The following is an 18,536-nucleotide window of genomic DNA, read 5'->3' on the forward strand; positions in this document are numbered from 1 at the left end:
GGGAAATAATCTTTTTGAGCCCCATGGCATCACGTGATGGACCCGGAAATTTAATTTCCACCATTTGGCCACAATGTAAAATTTGCTTTAAAGCCCTTTGCCCTATCAGTCCCTACATGTGCTTTCCTGATTGGTCACGCCCCATCACGTGATCCTTTTCTGAAAGACAACTAACAACATCAGCCTTGACTACCAGTGGTTAATTTCAATATGAATAACAGTGTTTTTGACCTTGTTGTCTATACTAGCAGCTTCTGTACAGTTAAATTCAGCATTTCCTAATGCTACTACTGCCTTCATGCGCAGGAGGAAAGCTATTGTTCAGGCGCTTTGCGTCAATTCCCACGTCTAGCGGCGTTATCAACCCTAACCCTTTGCTTCCTGTCAACACCAGCACATGCATGCCCAGTGTACGTGAATGGTCATGTGATATGTGTTTTCAGGTGGTAGTATGAGCAGAGATTATTTCTGAGACTGCACTGAAACGCTTGTCTGTTTTTGTTTCAAAACAGTCTTAAAACAAAAACCTAGTAATGAGAATGTAGCCAAGTCCATCTTTAAACAGAACAAAGGGCTACAATCTCTGCATCACATGGCCAGCATTCCATACTCTGGTAAGCCAACAACCACATTCAAAGATGAGGATGCAAGTATATTTTTTGGCCTTATGTAACTTGACTGCGCAGTGTGTATATCTGCACATGCAATGACAGGTGATGACAAATTATAATCAAGTGAAAGGACATGACTTTCTTCTCTTATCAAGGAGAAATACACCATTTTATTGATATGACTTTATTGCATACTCCATAGATGGATGTAAACATTATATGGAAAGCAAAAATCTACCTAAACAAAACAAACGTGGTGGAAAGGACATTGTACTAACATCAGGCTTTGGAATCTTCAACAATAAAGAAAAACTATAAACAATAAAATGTTCAAACCAAAGTACATAATTACAAATCTGCACAATTTGGTTATCAAAGTTGATGTTAAAAGCATCAACCTCGTGGGAAATAAGTTGTGTGTGAACTTTGTCAATGGCCTGAAAAAAGATATTCTTGGTTCACATTCTTTGTTTTCGTCAGTGAGTATAATTACTAACAAAGCATCCTACAGCATACCTATTGATCATTCTATTGATCTATGATTGTGGCTTTCACAATCCATAGGATAATAACCTCAAAAACCCCAAAATGTCATTAAGTGGTGCACAAGTTGAGCACAAGTAAAATGCCACTACAGACATCTGGGTTCAGTTCTGGGTTCTGGTAGAAATACCTCTGCCTTGGTTGTGTCTTACAATAAACACAACTGGCACTGCAAGTGGGTGAGAAGGGGGTGAAAGACCATCTCACTTTTTGCTGGACAAACAAAAAGGTTGTGGTGCCTCTATAGAGGGGTGTGGTATCCGAGGTGGGAGGGTGGGCGTTGAGGGCATGAATACCACCCTTATGGCCTCCCAGTGAATGGCCTTGCTGGCAAGTAAAATTAACTTCAATCAAGGCAACCACTAAAGTACTCGTGGATAAGAAAATGTTTTGTGTTGCACAGCAACTGCAAGAACATAAATCTGTCTAAATGGCAACATTACAAAAAGGTCTATAAACGATGACATGGTTAATTCTGCTTAATCATTGACACAGGAGTTTGAGAGGTAAGAACATGAGACACACTTGACATTCAAATCGGTGTCAGCACTATCAAAGAAACTCCTAGAAAACATTCAGTCACTGTTCCACAACATTTCTCAATTCACTTTTTGCTGCTGATTGAATTTTGGCAAGCACAGCTCACAGAAATATTTCAGCCCTACTGTTCTTCAAACAGAACCACACTTATGTGTCTGACAAGTGTATCACCAGTTCGTCAGTCTGTGGAGGGTCATTGTCACCTAGCAATTCTGTTTCAGGCACAAACATGTCCTTGTTTTGGTCTGGCCCATCCTGGGACGGCCTGTCAGCCAAGTCCTCATCATTGGTCTTGGAATCCTCATTTAGCAAAGCTGCTCGCTCTGTGACAGAAGTGTTGGAAGGGGGAGTGGTGACGTAGCCTGTAGATGTGGATCCACTGCCACTATGGTGAGAACCAGCTTTGGCAACCATTTGTGGTGGGTGGTTCATCTGCTGGTGGGGAATTGGCATGGGTATTTGCATGGGGTAAAAGTTCTGCAGGTATGGGTAAGCTTGCATGGGGTGATATCCGTTGACAGGGATGTAGAGCTGCTGGGGCACCATTTGCCGATGCATTTGGCCCTTCATGGGCATGAACTGGGGCTGATGGAAAGGCAAGCTCTTTTTAGGGCTGGTGTAACGAGAGGCATTTGCCGTGCTCATGCTGATGTTGCTAACAGGGCTGGTGCTCAGAGAGCTGGTCTGGGTAGTGTTGCTGGTGCCAGAAGTCTGAGCAGAGCTGTTGTAGTTGGACAGGCTTTCCCAAGAGCGCAGACGTGTGTGGATGTCCTTGAAGCGTGGCCTTCTCGCTTGGAATTCACTCCAACACTCCAGCATAAGGGTGTAAATCCAGGCTGGGCAGTCATCTGGACAAGACAGTAGCTGATGGCTGCGCAACATCTCGATCACATCGTGGTTGGAGTAGCCACAATACGGCTGCAGACCGTAACTGAAGGTCTCCCACAGCAAGACACCATAGGACCAGACGTCGGAGTCAGTGGAGAACTTGCCATACATAATCGCTTCTGGGGACATCCAACGAATGGGGAAAGGGCTTGTGCCCATGAGATTGTAGTAATCAGCGGAGTAGACGTCTCTGAACAGGCCCAGATCCAGGATCTTGATGCTGAGTTTGTCATAGACCAGAATGTTTCGGGCAGCAAGGTCTTTATGGACTACTTGCTGGCTGGAAAGGTACTCCATTCCGGCAGCAATCTGGGTGATAATGTGAAGAAAATCGGCCTGCTCCAGTGTGGATTTGACTGTCTTGTCATCATCAGAGCTGCCCACATCTGAGTTGGGGGAGCGCATCACCAGATACTCATGGAGGTCACCGAGGCTGGAGTAAGTGAATATCATGCTCATTGGCTGCTCTTTGGTGACCACACCCAGCAAACAAACTATATTTTGGTGTTGTACGTGAACGCGGAGCATGGCTTCATGGCAAAATTCCTCACAGAGAGAGGTATCAACCTTGTCCTTTAATGTTTTGATCGCCACCACCTGGGTCTGCTCACCAGGTGCGGTGCCATACATGTGGCCCTTGTAAACCTTGCCAAACCGATCCTCGCCAAGCTCCTCCATAAACCGCACTGCTGACATGTTGATCTCCCGCAGCTTGGCCTGCAGCCACAAAAGCAATAAATACAATTACATGTCATCAAAGTGTATGGCCAACAATAAAACTTAATGTAATACTTTAGTACTGGAATGCAACCGTTAATAATTCAGGTGAATGGAGGTCACTCTCTTTTTCATGACTGGGTGTGCAGACCAAAACCAGCACTGCCTTAAAAAAACAAAAGCATAAGGTGGGGGTGTGCTGCTTCAGCGACCAATGAGATGATGAGTAATAGATTGATGATTTTTAGGGTTTATCAGACACCAAAACACTGCACAGTGGTTTATAATACTGTGATAATACTATGAGACACCATTATCAAATAATATGTTTGCTCCATTTGGAAAAGGGGCTCTGAGTTTAAATGTAGCTTAAAAGCTTTCATTATTTGAACATATAATGTTGCAAATTCGTCATTGAATATGTGCTTAATCCTTAATTTTGCATTAAAGATAATGAAGTGGCTATGTTTTCTAATACAGTGCTAATGTCGGTCTGAGCATGACCATACATAAGAAAGAATTTAAATGATGTAACCCTGTCAATGAGCCTTTGTAATCTGTGTGCGTGTGTGTGTGTGTGTGTGTATTACCTGGTGTTTTTGCTGATTGAGGAGAGACAGCTCCATGTCCTGGCTAGGTGAGCTGTTTAGCTGGCAGCGTAGTGGTGTGTCAGTCGATTCCTTTTGCTTATTGCGACACATGCAAACCAGAAAGAAGAGGCAAGCGATGACCAAAGGGATGGCAATGGCAGGGATTAGAATGAACAGGATCTCCTTCCTGGGGTTCTCTGAGAGCTCTGGAGATAGTAAGACAACAGAGATAGTAGCAAGTTAAGTCCTCTGGCTTTGTAATGCATTGACAGTGTTCATTAGATTTTCTTTTAATACATAACCTGTGGTATAAACATAATGGTCTACAATATGAATGTTTTTTTTAGAAGAAAGGCTATTACTTCTCAAATAGACACTTGATTTGAGTAGACTAAAGCTTCAGTTAAAGGCACTTTAACTGAAGCTTGAAATTGTGTCCTGTCCTCTGAAAAGCCCATGTAAGAATTAACAGGATCCATTGAGACTTAAAGATCTTTAGCTAAAAGTGAAACAAAGAGACAAACTGTATTTCCACACATCACAAAACTGTGAAGTGAAAGGCTATTTGTCATTATATACACTATAGCTGACAAAAAGCTCAAAGCATCTGGCTGGCTTTTAAGCTGAGAGGAAATCCATGGCAACCCGTGGCAATATACTGTTCATTATAGCAGCGATGCCCATCCCTGGTCCTCCAGAACATGAGCACTGAATATTTTTCATATCAAAAATTTAAGCTCTATCTTTCTAACTGAACTAAACTGGTATTGCATCTCACGCTGCAGCTGCACATTTTCGATATTGCGTTTATTGTGACAGCCCTCCTTGTGGATGACATCCTTCATTACATTGCTGAAAGATCACAGTGCTGCTCACAGATGCTACATTCCACCAACATAATGATGGTATGCCACTCTTGTGTTGTATGCCGATTCTTAGTGGTAAGCCCTTTCACTACTGGTATGTCTACTGGTGGAGTGAGAAAATGTCATCTGGGTTCCACTGGTGGCATATACCATTTGTGCCTGGCATTTAAAAACAGCTGTAGACATTTGGCATGATGTCCATAGAAATCTGGCAAGCATTAATGCTCATATCAGAGGTAAGTTGCACATTTAACAGTATAGCTAGGTAATGTAATGTGCCAACAGACGCATTAAAATCACATAAAGTAGAGTTTCAAAATGTTATGGTTTTGTCATATAAACTTTGTCCAACAGGCTAAGCCTACAATGCTTGTTGTACACAGCTAATACACAGCTATGTCTTAAGTCTATTATAGAAACGGAATCTGTTACACTGCTGGCTTCATCCATGTATCTGTTAAAGTAATGCCTTTTAGTCATTCAGACATAAATGTTTGTTAGATAAAGTTCCACAATGCTCAGTGATATTTGCCATGGCTGAGAACATACACAATTCTTCATCAATTTCTCATTTGTTAGAGAATTCTGGCTATTTTTTGAAAGTCCACAATGCACAAGCATAAAATGGCAAGATGTTAAGTTGGGACTTTTTGATTCCTGTTTGCCTTTGTAAAGCATTTTGATGGATATTCATAATTTCATCCACGTGGCTGGCATGTATGAAATGTAAATGTGATGGTAATATTGTTATTGTGACTGTACAAGCTTGTTTTTTTGTAGTGGCTTGGCTATGGATGGCAATGTCTGTGTGTTGGTCCCTGTGACTTTATCTCTAGCGCCACAACAACGTTCACATTTGTGGTTCAGAGTGAGACATCTCAACAACTTTTGGATGAATTGCCATGGTTCTTGGTTCAGACACTGAAGTTGCCTGAATCGTAGACAGACAACGCGTCACACATTTTCATGTTTTTCGTCGGCCTCTGTGGTCCACACTACGGGAGACATTTCATCTGCAAACTCACTGCTGAATGCCGCCAAATCCTTTACATTGCACTTTAAACATGTGATATACTTTATTATATTCAGACTTGAGTCGTGTTGTAAGGGTTACAAAAATGTTTCAGGTCAGATTGCTGCTGCGACGTCACACAGGTGCTGATTCAGACTTGAGATTGACATTTAAAATTGCCATTACATTTACACAAGAGGTTCATCTATGAAAGGGGCTTAATTGCTACCACAAAAATACACTGAAATGTTTGCATATGACACAAAAAGAGTGTCACATAGGCATATCCCAGTGGAGAGTGGTATCTGCCAGTAGAACACTGGTGTTCTGGGCAAAAACTAGGAAGACTCAAAACACTCATTATGTTAGAGTAACCTGAAAATGATCATACCAAACTAACTATTCAGAGTACAATTGTTGCATCATGGTACTTACTGCAGGGCTGGATGTCACACAGGTCCACCCTGACGTGAGGGTCCAGCGTGAAACACCAGGGCGCCTGCATCTGGCCCCCTGGGTTACGACAGAAGTTGTGACTTCCCCAGAGCTCGGGGTAGTCTTGGGACAGGTGGTGACTGTGAGGGTACTGAGAGCTCCATGGCTGGCAGTGATGACCAGATATAGTGACGCTGACTGTGCCCCTGTACTCAGCCCCACTTCCGTTGTAGCAGCTGTGGTCTGTGGGCGAATCTGTAGGGGAGACAGTGACTCAGTGTGGATGTTTCTTCCACACACTATAAGACAGGGGACCTACATTATGTGGGATTACATTATTGTTTTTCTGCTGGTTCAGAGAGTGACAGTCTTGTGGTGTGTATCATGGCAACACATTTGAAGAGGACTGTTAAATGTGTCCAGTTAAAATGGTGTTAAACCGTTAAAATATTCAGTTCATTTTTTATGTTCACTTTGTGGGGCTTAATAATGCTAAGCTAAATAATTAATTATTAGTTTGGATGGAATTCTTGAATATTTTAGGAAAGCTGTTTCTTTCCGTAACGGAAATGAAAAGACTGATATCAATTGCATGTCATTGCGTTAAGTACAGAGCTGGAGTCAGGATGTGGTTAGCCTAGCTTAGCATGAAGACTGGAAGCAGGGTAAAGCAGCTAACCTGTTTCTACCCAGTGTATCTACCCTCCCAGCACTTCTGTGCAGCGTTTCTTGTTCTAACATAGTTTGCTGGATTCGATCATTGAGCATTACAGTGTTAGACTGGCTACAAATTGTTGAAAAATGTGTTCATTCAGGAAGGTGCTTTTACATCAACCTGTATAGTGTGCATGCGATAGCGTCCACCTACATGGACCCAGCTTCTCTGGCGGCACTCCTATCCTCATACAGGAAGCAGCATCGGGGGTGCCCGGCCGCGGCAGCAGGTGGCAGCTGGGGAGCTCCAGCTGCATGAGGATCATGGGATTGGACCGGGCAATGTTGTACTCGGCGTAGCACAGGTCGTTCTCCAGGGCCTCGCACTCATCTCGACAGAGCTGGCGCCGCCGAGGGGCCCGAGTGCCCTCGTCACACAGAGGGAAGACGTAGTAGCAAAAGGACGGGATGGCAAACCTGGAGCACTGATCCGATAGGTGGGTCGAGGTGCCAATCATAGTGAAGGCAGCTTGGAGGGAGGAAACAGAGACACGTTTGAACTCTGTCCTGCATGTTTTTTGTATTCTCAGATATCTTCAGTAGTTCGAATTATACCCCGCTGTTTATTGATAATAGTGCAATACGTCAACTAAAACAGATTTTCTTACCTGTGATGCGGTTTTCACTTTCCCCCTGCATCTGCAGAGACTCAACATAAATGCTCTGGTTGCCAATGAAGCGAGCACAGGCAATGCCTCGGTATGGCTGGCAGAAACCTTTTTCACGTGACCTGAGGAGAAAAAGAAATAATGCTTTAAGTACTTTCTTTTACAAAGCAGAGGAAAAAAAGAAAGAAAACAAAAAAATCAGAAACCTTATCGATGCCATTAGGTAAGTAAGCATTTACAGCAGTCACTTTCAACTAATACTATCGCTGTATAGAGATAATATATAATTGGCTAATTTTAGCTTATTATAGAAAAATTGGGATCGCTGTATGTTGGCTGATAAGTAACAAGAAATTGCAGTTAATACATTTGAACAGTATGTTCGAAGTCAATTGAAAACAGTGTCATCCTTACAACCTTAAATAACTGGTCCACCATGGTACTTCTTGTCATGCTGATGCTTCAATATGGCAAGATGGCAGCATGTGACATGTGTTGGGAACTCTACTACAGTGAAACAGCAAGAGACTGAATGGACAGTGGAAACAGAAAACTAGTGATGGACTCTATGGCCAACTAAATGAACTCTAAAGCTTGGGGATGATTAAACGTTTGAATAGATTTAGTTTTTAGTTGCAAACATAACGTTTTTTTTAGGTCTCCATTGACATTCACTTTAACAATCAGTTATCCAGCACATAGAAAAAGTCTGTACACTAATTAATCTGCTCCTGCTGTTTGTGTTTTTATTATTACATCAGTCTAATATCTGCAGACAGCTGCTCGTTAGCATTAGCTACTCCGCTAGAGACAAACTGAAGTAGACTCTGCACAGTGTTTATGGCTTCACCTCTGGTAACCAGAGATAATTCCTCGTCAATAAACACCAAGCAAGAGTGCAGAGTGTTTTTGAGTTAGAGCCTCTTGTAGATCCCACCGATAAATGTACCACGGGACAGACAGTAGGATTGGAGTCACTGTAAACTGTGACAGGTGCACGTTTGATGCAACCACAGATTTTATGTTGCTGCCATAACTCAAGACAGCTAACGTTTTCAATTGTCATCTAGCTTACTTTTTGGCTGAATGTAACCACCCAGTCACCCTGTCCTACAGATAACATCAGCTGTCTGTGAACACAAGAGCAAAAACCCTCCCGACATTGAATGGGAAGAGCTCAAAGGTCATCAACCAGTAATCAGTTGAGGGCCGAAGAGAAATGAAGGAGGAAATTCACAACCAGAGGCCGCTGAAGAGAGACAGGGGTCACTATCTTCCCCCTAACACAACCACTAAGTTGTCACGTTACCCAAGTTCCATCAGGTCAAGTCAACAACTGAGTCTGATGACAGATATCGGTCTGCAGTCAGGTACATGGACTTAGTCACAGTATGGACGTAGTCACTGTGACGTCACCCACCCTTTTAAAGCCTTGAGTTCGGCATTTTGGCCATAACCATCTTGGTTTTTGTCCGTCGCCATCTTGGTTTTTTGGAACCAGAAATGATACGAGAGGCTGGAGCTGAGTACAACCAAATGCCAAACAATTTAGGCGACCAAAATGATACAATTAACTTTCATGAAATGACAAAACACTGTGAAAGGGTTAATGTCTTAAGACAAAACCAGACAACCGGATCACTATTTGACTCTAAATGGACCATCATTTACTAAATGAACATCATGCTGTATTGAAGAAGACTTGAAACTAGAGATTGAGACCATAAACTCATGTTTACAATGTTTACTGAGGTAATAAATCAAGAGAGAAGTAGAGTCATTTTCTCATAGACTTCTATACAATAAGAGGCATTCACTGACTTCACTTTTCAGAACCGGAGGTTGTCGCCTGGTAAGGTACTCAAGTCTGGGAAACAATATCTTCCATTACAAGCACTAATACAACATGGGTGCCACATAACATCCAAAACAACACTGCAGGGCTCCAGTGGTTACACACTGACTTAAGTAATTGAATTTAATGGAACAAGACTAAAACACTAAAGTACTGCTAGTGGCCGATAATGGCTGTAATTTGTACAATACATTGATTTTGCTATTCAGGAGTGGGGCTCATAATGAAAAGTTTTTCCTGCAGGCGCCAATATAGGTCATGTGGTTATTAAAATCTAAATTATTGATGAATGTCAATGTGCTCAGTGAGGTAAGCGTGTGATATTTCATGTAAACGGGTGGATGGAGATCTGATCTGGCACACGAGAGAAGATCAGAGGGTCACAGCAAAATCCACCAATTGTCTTAAGTAGACGACAACAGTTTGTCCACAAATGAATCAATGTTGGCCCTGCTGAGATACACCGTGGGTGAATTGTAGAGTCTGATGGCAGCCGGTAGAAAATGACTTCCTGTAGCACTCTGGCCACATGGCCCAAACCTCCCCGGGGCTCTTTGTAGACTCCCATCATTAGCTCCTCTGGTGTCCCACTACAGAAACCATGCATTGTGCGGTCACAACACAGTCTAAATCACCAATTTAAAACCCTAAAAGCAATGTGTGAATTAGTGCCATTAATTGTTATCATTATAAAATCTGTCACAGTAAAGGATAACACTAGTTATATTAAGTTCTAGCTTAAGTTCAGTGAGGAAGACTTTACTTGTACATGCTCAGGCCTGAAGTTCATATCTCATACATCTGCCTCATACGTGTCTCTCACTCATTATTTCCTTGCTGTTATATTTTGGGGCTATCAATCCTGATATCAGCTGTTTTCCTCAGCTGCCCACATCTATCCATTAGGATGATCTTCTCTTCATGTACTTGTCTGCCCTGATTGAACTGGCTATGCTGTATACGGAAAAGTAATACATCACATTATTGGACCAGTTCTGGCCTCAAGCTTAGTTTATACTGTAATGAAGCCGTAATGAAGCCGGTGAAAGGCCTGCGAGTTTTATGCTAAGGGTCTGGATGTGGGTGTGGCACTTGGTTGTGCACCTCTGAAATTTTGTAACTAGGCGCGTGTGGCGTGCGATCATGTTACTGTCACACATAGTTCATTGACAAACGCACGTTTCACATAGAAAAAGAAGGCCATTTTGTTTTCAGATGCTGTAGAAACAGGAAGTCTTAAAAATCTACATTTGAAAAAATATTTTGAAGCCAGATCAAATAGTTTACAGGATATAAAACCTTTGTTTCTTTATAATGCATTTAATACTTGACTTATTTCTTTACAGGGCTTGGAAAAGGCACTAAATTGGTCAATGAATATGAGTTATGAGTTCACAGATAATTATAATCCCTCCTTGGCCTTGTGTAGGTGGATTTATGGCTTTTTGCCGGTTACACCTACAGTCTATGGGCATATCTCTGGGCTACACTCGCTGTCTTTTTGATTCTTCACAGTTCATTTTGTTTGTACACCCTCTTTTCAAAGAATAATGCAACGAACAGCATATAGAGTATAAACGCCTCCGCGCATGCTTGGAGCTTGCGGGCCATCTGCGGAGGCTCGAGCTACTGAGCCAAGCGCGAGTATAAACAAATCTTTAAACAGTTTAACATATCGTTCATTTCTTAACTAACAAATCAAATAAATAATAGTAATAAACACTGAAGGAATGACTTGCCCCGTGAATAAAATTAGCTAAAAAGTCGTGACAAGACACTGGCTGCTTGCCAGCATGTTGAGCTGCTGGGTCAGTATTATGTACGTTTTGGACACTGAAAAAGCATCTATCTTTTTGATATGATATAATGAAACAAATGAATGTACTAATAATTATGTTAACAAGCATCAAAAGTAGTTTATCTGTGACATCACATTCTATGGAAGTTATTTCATTAAAACTTGATACTGACCAAGTATACCTACTGAATGAAGTCCCCCCAAAATATTTCCCTTTTCTCTATCACAATCAGTTGTGTGCGTCCCGTCCATAAACTACCATTTGAACATAAATATGATGCCTAACATAATTTGGCCCTTTGAGATGGAAATGCTATCTGTTTTGGGAGCTCTGATAGACAGACTAGCAGGTCATTCTCAACTGAAGGAAAGTAGGAGAATGTTTTCCAGGGCATTTGGCCTCTTTTAACTTTTTCACATGGTCGGCCTCATACCATTACTCTATAAAAAATGATAATTGAGGGTGATGTCACACTTTTTATTTTCACACAACCTCATACTTTTAGTTTGACACAGGAGACCTATCTTAGTGTTCAGTGTGTATACCTCATAGACTTGATATGTATTATCATGATAAAGTAGACCTACCACACTCTGTTATTGTCGTATACCTATTTTTTATGCTTTTACAGGGCTGTCTACCTCATACTAGCCCCGTTATTCTGCCTCACTGGTCTGTATAAAAGGTACAGACACAGAACAGGGGGACAGCGTTGTCCCACTGTTAAGGCAGCAGCGGAGGTAAGAGAGCTGAATCGACACACACACACACACACACACACACACACACACACACACACACACACACACACACACACACACACACACACACACACACACACACACACACACACACACACACACACACACACACTTGCTAGATGCTGCTGTGTTACACATCACGCGTCTTTTGCTTCCAGAATGCCTGCATGCTATCTAAAATCACACACTGATGCAGCCATTGGCAGAGCCGGTGAAACGGTGGATCTTTTATACAGAATGTCTGTGACTTCACAGTGCATCTAGCACACGCTCTGTGTCAGCCTACATCGTCTTACAATACAAGTGGAAATACAAGTGGAGATGGAGCGATAAGCCGAAGAATCGATTTATTGATCATCAGAAAAATAACCACACTGTTTTGAATGCTAAACATTTGCTGGTTCCAGTCTATCAAATGTGGGGATTTGTTGCTTTTTTGTCATTAAAGTCAACAGGATATCTTTGGATTTCCAAAAAACAAGACATTAAAATGCACTATTTCTATTTTACAGATAAAACAATGAATCAATTAATTGAGAAAACCATTGGCATATTGCAGCCCTAAACACAGTAGGGCTAGCTCTTACTTTTAAAGGGACACAGAAGGTCTACCTAGTGAATCCACTTATACAATGGACATCTCTTACTTCATTCTGATAATGTGACAACTACCTAAAACTGTTACTTTGACTTTTCTGATGAACTTTGCAGGAAAATATAAATTTATACCATCCATTGCTTAAAGGGAACATATCGTGCAAATATTCAGGCTCACTCTTGTATTTTGGGTTTGTACTAGAACATGTTTACATAGTTTAATGTTAAAAACACATAGTATTTTTCTCATACTGTCCGTCTGAAAGTATCTGTATTTCTTTGTTTGAAATGCTCTGTTCAAGCGCCTGTGTCTTTAAGCCCCCGCTCCCGAAAAAGACCAGTCTCCTCTGGTTGGCTTGCACCTTTGCAAAGGTAGCTCTCAATCCGTGATTCTCAAGAACCTGCATGTGATCTAGGCAGCCCACAAAAAACTGACTGGGTTGCCTCATTTCACAGGATGTGGGTTGGGAGGCTCTCCAGACACCGACATTGATGTGCACAAGCACTGAAATATGAGTTTTTCATCATATGCCCCATTACAGACAAAATGGTATAGTAAAATGAATACTCCCCCCTCCCCGAGCTCTAGATTAAGTATATTCAATGAGTCATATATTTGGCTGATGACATAAGCGTCCTGGTAGAGGTTCAGAAACAGTTAGTCTGACTGAGGACATGAATCAGCATTCTTTCCCGTTCAGATCAGGCCTGTCCAAACCCCTGGCTAGTGTCTGACTGCTGGTCGAGGAATCTATTCTGAGCCCCATCCGAGTGAGTCAAACCCACGAGAGAGGGAGACAGAGAGAAGGCCGCATGTCTGCTGCCCTCATAGTTTGGTTGCATCAGTCAGTGCAGCATAGCACAATATCTTCACCATAAAAGTCAGCCAAAGCAGTGGAGGTATGAGTGTTAGCTGACATGTCGTTGCATGCCCATCTTTGGGCAGGCTCTTCTAAGACCATCCGCACCACTCCAGACCTTAAACTTGTGTAATTATGGAAAGGGCTGGTGGCTGTGGTCATCTCTAAATCAAATGTGAATTATAAAAGTGACTCCTTACCACAGGATCAAATTTAAAACCTAGAACTAATCCCAAAAAATATAGAACTCAATGAGTTGACCATATATTTTACATTATTTCCAGACTTAGAGGCATTGACAGGTAACGCCATAACCCGCCTGCTACTTTGACAGTAATATATTATATTACTCACATATTATCACCAGTTAGTCAAAGAAATGAGCAGAACGCTTAGAAATCAACAGATGAAGCAGCTTTACTGGGCTTTCTGTTGAGGAAAACCCAGAACAGGGATTTTGAACATAAGTCTATGTTCTAGCTTAGATGTCAATAACTCTGTCAAACCGGTTTCATCAAACTTCATCAAAGTTAGATGTCGATTGTAGCCTGAAATTAAGCAACCAATCAGAGGCTGGAGCAACACAGCAGGCAGCCAATCATACCCTTTTCTGTTTTGTTAAATAATAGCAAACAAATAAATCAAGAACCATGCAGTCAATCTAACTGACATCACATTTTATTTATTTTTTACATCTATACATTTTTTAACAATAAATTGAAAGAGTACTTAATTTAGCAGTATTAAAGCAAATACATCTACTATTATTCCACATTGGATATCTTTGTAATTTAAAGGGAATTTCTTGCAATTATTATTCTGAAGTTACATAAACATGAGACAAATGGTTGATTGCAAATTAAAATATACTCTGCAGTCTGGAAAAGGAGCTCTGTGCATTTACTACTGGAAACACCTTCATTTAATTAGGTTGTCCCATTATTCTTGTATTTCTTGCATTTTAACTGTAAATATAGTTTTGTAGTGATACTATTATAATGGCTAATATTGAAAATCCGGATGTACTCACTGATGTTATATTTTGCTGGGATTGTTTTTTTTTTTGTATTAATACTGAATGATGACTCAGATAATTCTGTCTAATGTGATAGGATGACTCGCTGTGCCAAAACCCAGAGCTTAAGGTGAAAAAGAACAATCTCCTAAAACATATGGACGGAAGCAATGTGCATGATACACACAAAAATACCAATTAAAGGACTTGCCTGTCATATGTTTATGATATGGCAATGTAGCACCAATGTAAAGAGTCCAGTTTGTGCACAGTATAATTCAATTTATCTGAAATAAATTGAAATATTGCGTCGGCGTACATTAATAACCATCTTGGCTCAGTCAGGAAACTTCAGTGGCGGTGTGTTTGCATCATTTCAAAAGCACATTATATGTTGCTGAAACATGCACACACTTTGAGAAGCTTTCTTTGACCTTGAAATGTTGTTGTTGAGCTCAATCCTTATAAGACTCAATGATGTGTTCTCTAATATCAAAACCATAGGACCTCCTCAAATCCCACCTGCAATGTAAGCTACTTCTCCACTGGTCGCCCTCACCTCATAATGTTTTAACACGCTACATACAATGCTTCTGTGTTGTGCTGCCACGTTCTGAGGATTTTCACTTTCTGCCTTGATTCTGGTGTGTTTAGTCACATTTTTGCAAAAAACACAACAGAGAAAAGGTTTGAGGGGTTTCATGGGAAGCGTTCCTGCCATGAAAAACGAATTACATTGAGGTGCATTGTAACCGCCATCGAGCTGACCACAGATGATGTTCTCCATCAGTGGCATTACAAACAAGACACTAACTTTTACAGTCATGTTCTGGGTCACAGGGCATGAGCGGATGGAAAATCTACAACTGATGAAAATATCCTCTTTTCCTTCTGTTGCAGTAGGACATTAATTCACACACACTCTGACAAATGTATAGAAGGTGTTCACTTACGGTTCATCTGGGCTGTGTGTGGGCATCTGTCCTGTGAGTCCAAAATAAAAACATGAACAAAACATTAAAGAGAGACCTATTTAAATGTATCACTCTGCATGCAAAAGACCACCTGGCTTCTTGGTAACTGAGACACATCCTGTGAGTGGAGGGGTGGGTGTGTTTGTTTGTGCTTTAGAATGTAAAAAGTAATATAAAATAACATTTTATTCCTCGGGTTTACTGCTGTGTTTTTGCAAACGCCGCTCCCTCTCTTTCATTCACAGTCTATCTCTCTCTCTCTCTCTCTCTCTCTCTCTCTCTCTCTCTCCGCTCGTTGAGAAAAGCCCAACTTTGAATGCTGTGTGTAACAACATTAACGGACGAAACGCAGCATATTATATCTCTACAGGTCATTACCACAGACTCTATATAACTAGTGAACATAGTCACGGTGGTGTCACCCGTTTGTGGACTTATGTTTTGAAGCCTTGAGTTCAGTGACGTAGAGACGCCGTATACGGCTCTGGTAGCAGCAGCGACCTGTCAATCACAGCAGCCCTGCCCTAAAGCATCCCCTGCTTTATGGTCTGTGTGACTCTAAATGGACCATCATTTACTAAATGAACATCATGCTGCATTGAAGAAGACTTGAAACTAGAGATTGAGACCATAAACTCATGTTTACAATGTTTACTGAGGTAATAAATCAAGAGAGAAGTAGAGTCATTTTCTCATAGACTTCTATACAACCAGACTTCTTTTTGTACCAGAGGAGTCGCCCCCTGATGGTCAGAGAGAATACAAGTTTAAGACACTTCAGCATCGGGTTCACTTTTCAGAACCGGAATTTGTTTCAAGGAAATACGCTAGCTCTCACCTTGTGTGAACTGATGTAGATCACAAAACAGGCAGTCATGAGAAGGAGTGTTTCACTTTGAATCATAAATGTGAACCTTACCTAGTTTGACGTACAGGACGCCTGTGGCAGAGACGACCTTGAATGAGTTGGTGGCGACACACTGATAATAGCCCGTGTCTGTCGTGTCCAGGTCCTGGATGCGGAGCTTGGATCCTGCCTCCGTTTTACGGATGGTTATGCGACCCTGCTCCTGGACCACGGGGGCATCATTTTTCAGCCAGCGGATGGACGGCCGTGGGTTCCCTGTCACCTTGCAGTGCAGCGTAGCCGTCTGGCCCTGGAAGTGGGTGATGTTGTTAACCGGCTCTTGGAACTCCAGGAAATAACCTTGATGAGCAGAAACAAGATGTGTTAACGGAAGCATTAAAACTGAGAAACCGGCAACATGTGGTTTATGGAATCCTGACCTTCATGGAGCATTAGCTACTTCAATCATGCTTTTTTGCGTATTTCTGCCAGTGACAGTTGTAAGATATTTTAATGTCTTCAATTGCTTTGGTGGGGTTCAATAAAGTTATTTGAATTAAATTGAAAGGAAACTATTTGTGAGCTGTTTGACATCTTCGGTGGAAACCAGTGAGCGCCACAGCAGGTCTGCCGAAAAAGAACAATGTCAACCGCACAGTTGCTTACTGTCGCCCTCTAACAAACCAAAAGGGTCCAGGTTCATGGACACAAACGTGTCCTTATTTGAGCTGAAAAACAACATGGCAGCTTGCGATTCCTCGTCCCAATTGATCGCGTCAGCACATTGGCCTCAGCCTCTGCATGTATTATGGAAGGCTGTGCAGTGGCAGCCTAGTGCCTTTGAGGCGGAGCATGTGTTGGATTAATCAAACACATGCTTTAAAAGTCAGCGTCAATATAACATCTGCCGTTGTGTCAGCTGTTGTATGTCACATCATATTTGGATGTGTGTGGTAGGCCGACTTGCAGGTATCTCTTAGCAACAAATAAATAGAGGCCCAGATATGCTCTAATAGAAACATGGATTTTGGGCAGCAAACGAGCATACTGCTCGGTTTGTACTACACCGGGTGTCTGTGTCTGTGTGTGGTCAGTGCAGTCATAAATGATGTAGATATGCACAGATGTCCATGTTAACCTTAAGGGACAAAATGTACGCCATGCGGACACCCACAGCTTTATAGAGAGTGAAGATGTCACGATAAAAGAAATGAAGTAGTCCATATTAATGACTGTGAAATTTCATAATTCTCGATACCAAATTCAATACCACGTTAAAAAACTGAAATTGATCCCATGTACCTCATCATACACTCATGAATTAGCATTTGCATATTATTTTGTACAAATTAATTTTTAATCCCTAACAAAAGGAATTATTAAGGACATTTTCTATCGGCCCCGGGGCGATGGTCCACCATTAGTCTCGTGCCCTGATCCCAGGTCCCTACGGTATCGCTGAAAAAAGAGTCCCGTCACGTTTTCTAAAGACTTGACTTGGACCCTAAGAAATAGTGAAACAAAAGACCTAAAGCAGCCCTGCCATTAGCCAAAACAAATGTCAGAGTTGACTAACAAAAAAATAATCTGATGCAGTAGACTCTTGATCTTCAGTCAGTCTGAAGGTTTTGATAGGGCTTTGGCACAGCGGAGCTGACGCCGGGATAGATTTGGAGATTTGGATTTTGGAGATTTTTGGCCAGCCTTATTAGGGCAAAAATCTAACCCTGATTTACTGAGTGAGTGAGTGAATGAGTCCCAAGTTCCCCCCTAAGGTCTTAAACCCTGGACCCTCTGAGATTTATGGTTGAGTGTGAGAGGCTGTGAGGGCTTGAAATGGTGCAAATACGAATGGGACAGTATTTTGCTGTAACATATCACGATACCATGACAACGTCATAACATGCTATGTAATTGTAGATATTTAATTAATATTTTTTACTCCCTGATTTGAACGTCTTCCAGGATTTTGCCTCACGAGATGAGAGATCATTTTCAAATAATCTATTTTATCGTTTTTGTCAAAACATCTATCATAACAAAATGAAAAGAAATGGTTGATGAAGAAACCAGGTGTGTGATATTGTCTGCTTTTGTGTATTTTATGGAAAGTGTTCATAAAAGGGCTCAAGGAGTTGACAGTGGGACAGAACTCAACCCACACGGACCCTGAGGGAACGCGAGTCTGTGAGTGTAGATTAGGATTGGGCCAACGAGTGAGTGATACAGGTACACCATTGGTCGCTCGAGTGTTTCCCTGTTGGATGTTGCTCTTTCTAAATGAAAGGTGATGGTAATAGATCG

At 41.6% G+C, this 18,536-nt stretch overlaps 1 protein-coding gene across 1 annotated transcript in view; it reads right to left on the reverse strand.

Annotated features, from left to right (window-relative positions):
- Positions 1-854: 854 nt before the first annotated feature.
- Positions 855-18,536, reverse strand: part of ror2 (receptor tyrosine kinase-like orphan receptor 2) — a gene marked incomplete at its 5' end in the record, with an annotated part of 49,722 nt that continues 32,040 nt past the window's right edge. The window contains 7 exons of the mRNA XM_079179020.1: positions 855-3,299; positions 3,890-4,095; positions 6,203-6,457; positions 7,071-7,385; positions 7,525-7,646; positions 15,365-15,395; positions 16,305-16,592. Of these exons, the coding sequence (XP_079035146.1) occupies positions 1,842-3,299; positions 3,890-4,095; positions 6,203-6,457; positions 7,071-7,385; positions 7,525-7,646; positions 15,365-15,395; positions 16,305-16,592 (2,675 nt within the window). The 3' untranslated portion in view covers positions 855-1,841. The remainder of the gene's footprint in view (positions 3,300-3,889; positions 4,096-6,202; positions 6,458-7,070; positions 7,386-7,524; positions 7,647-15,364; positions 15,396-16,304; positions 16,593-18,536) is intronic.

Source organism: Pholis gunnellus (assembly GCF_910591455.1).
Source record: "Pholis gunnellus genome assembly, chromosome: 18".
Taxonomy (NCBI): Eukaryota; Metazoa; Chordata; class Actinopteri; order Perciformes; family Pholidae; genus Pholis; species Pholis gunnellus.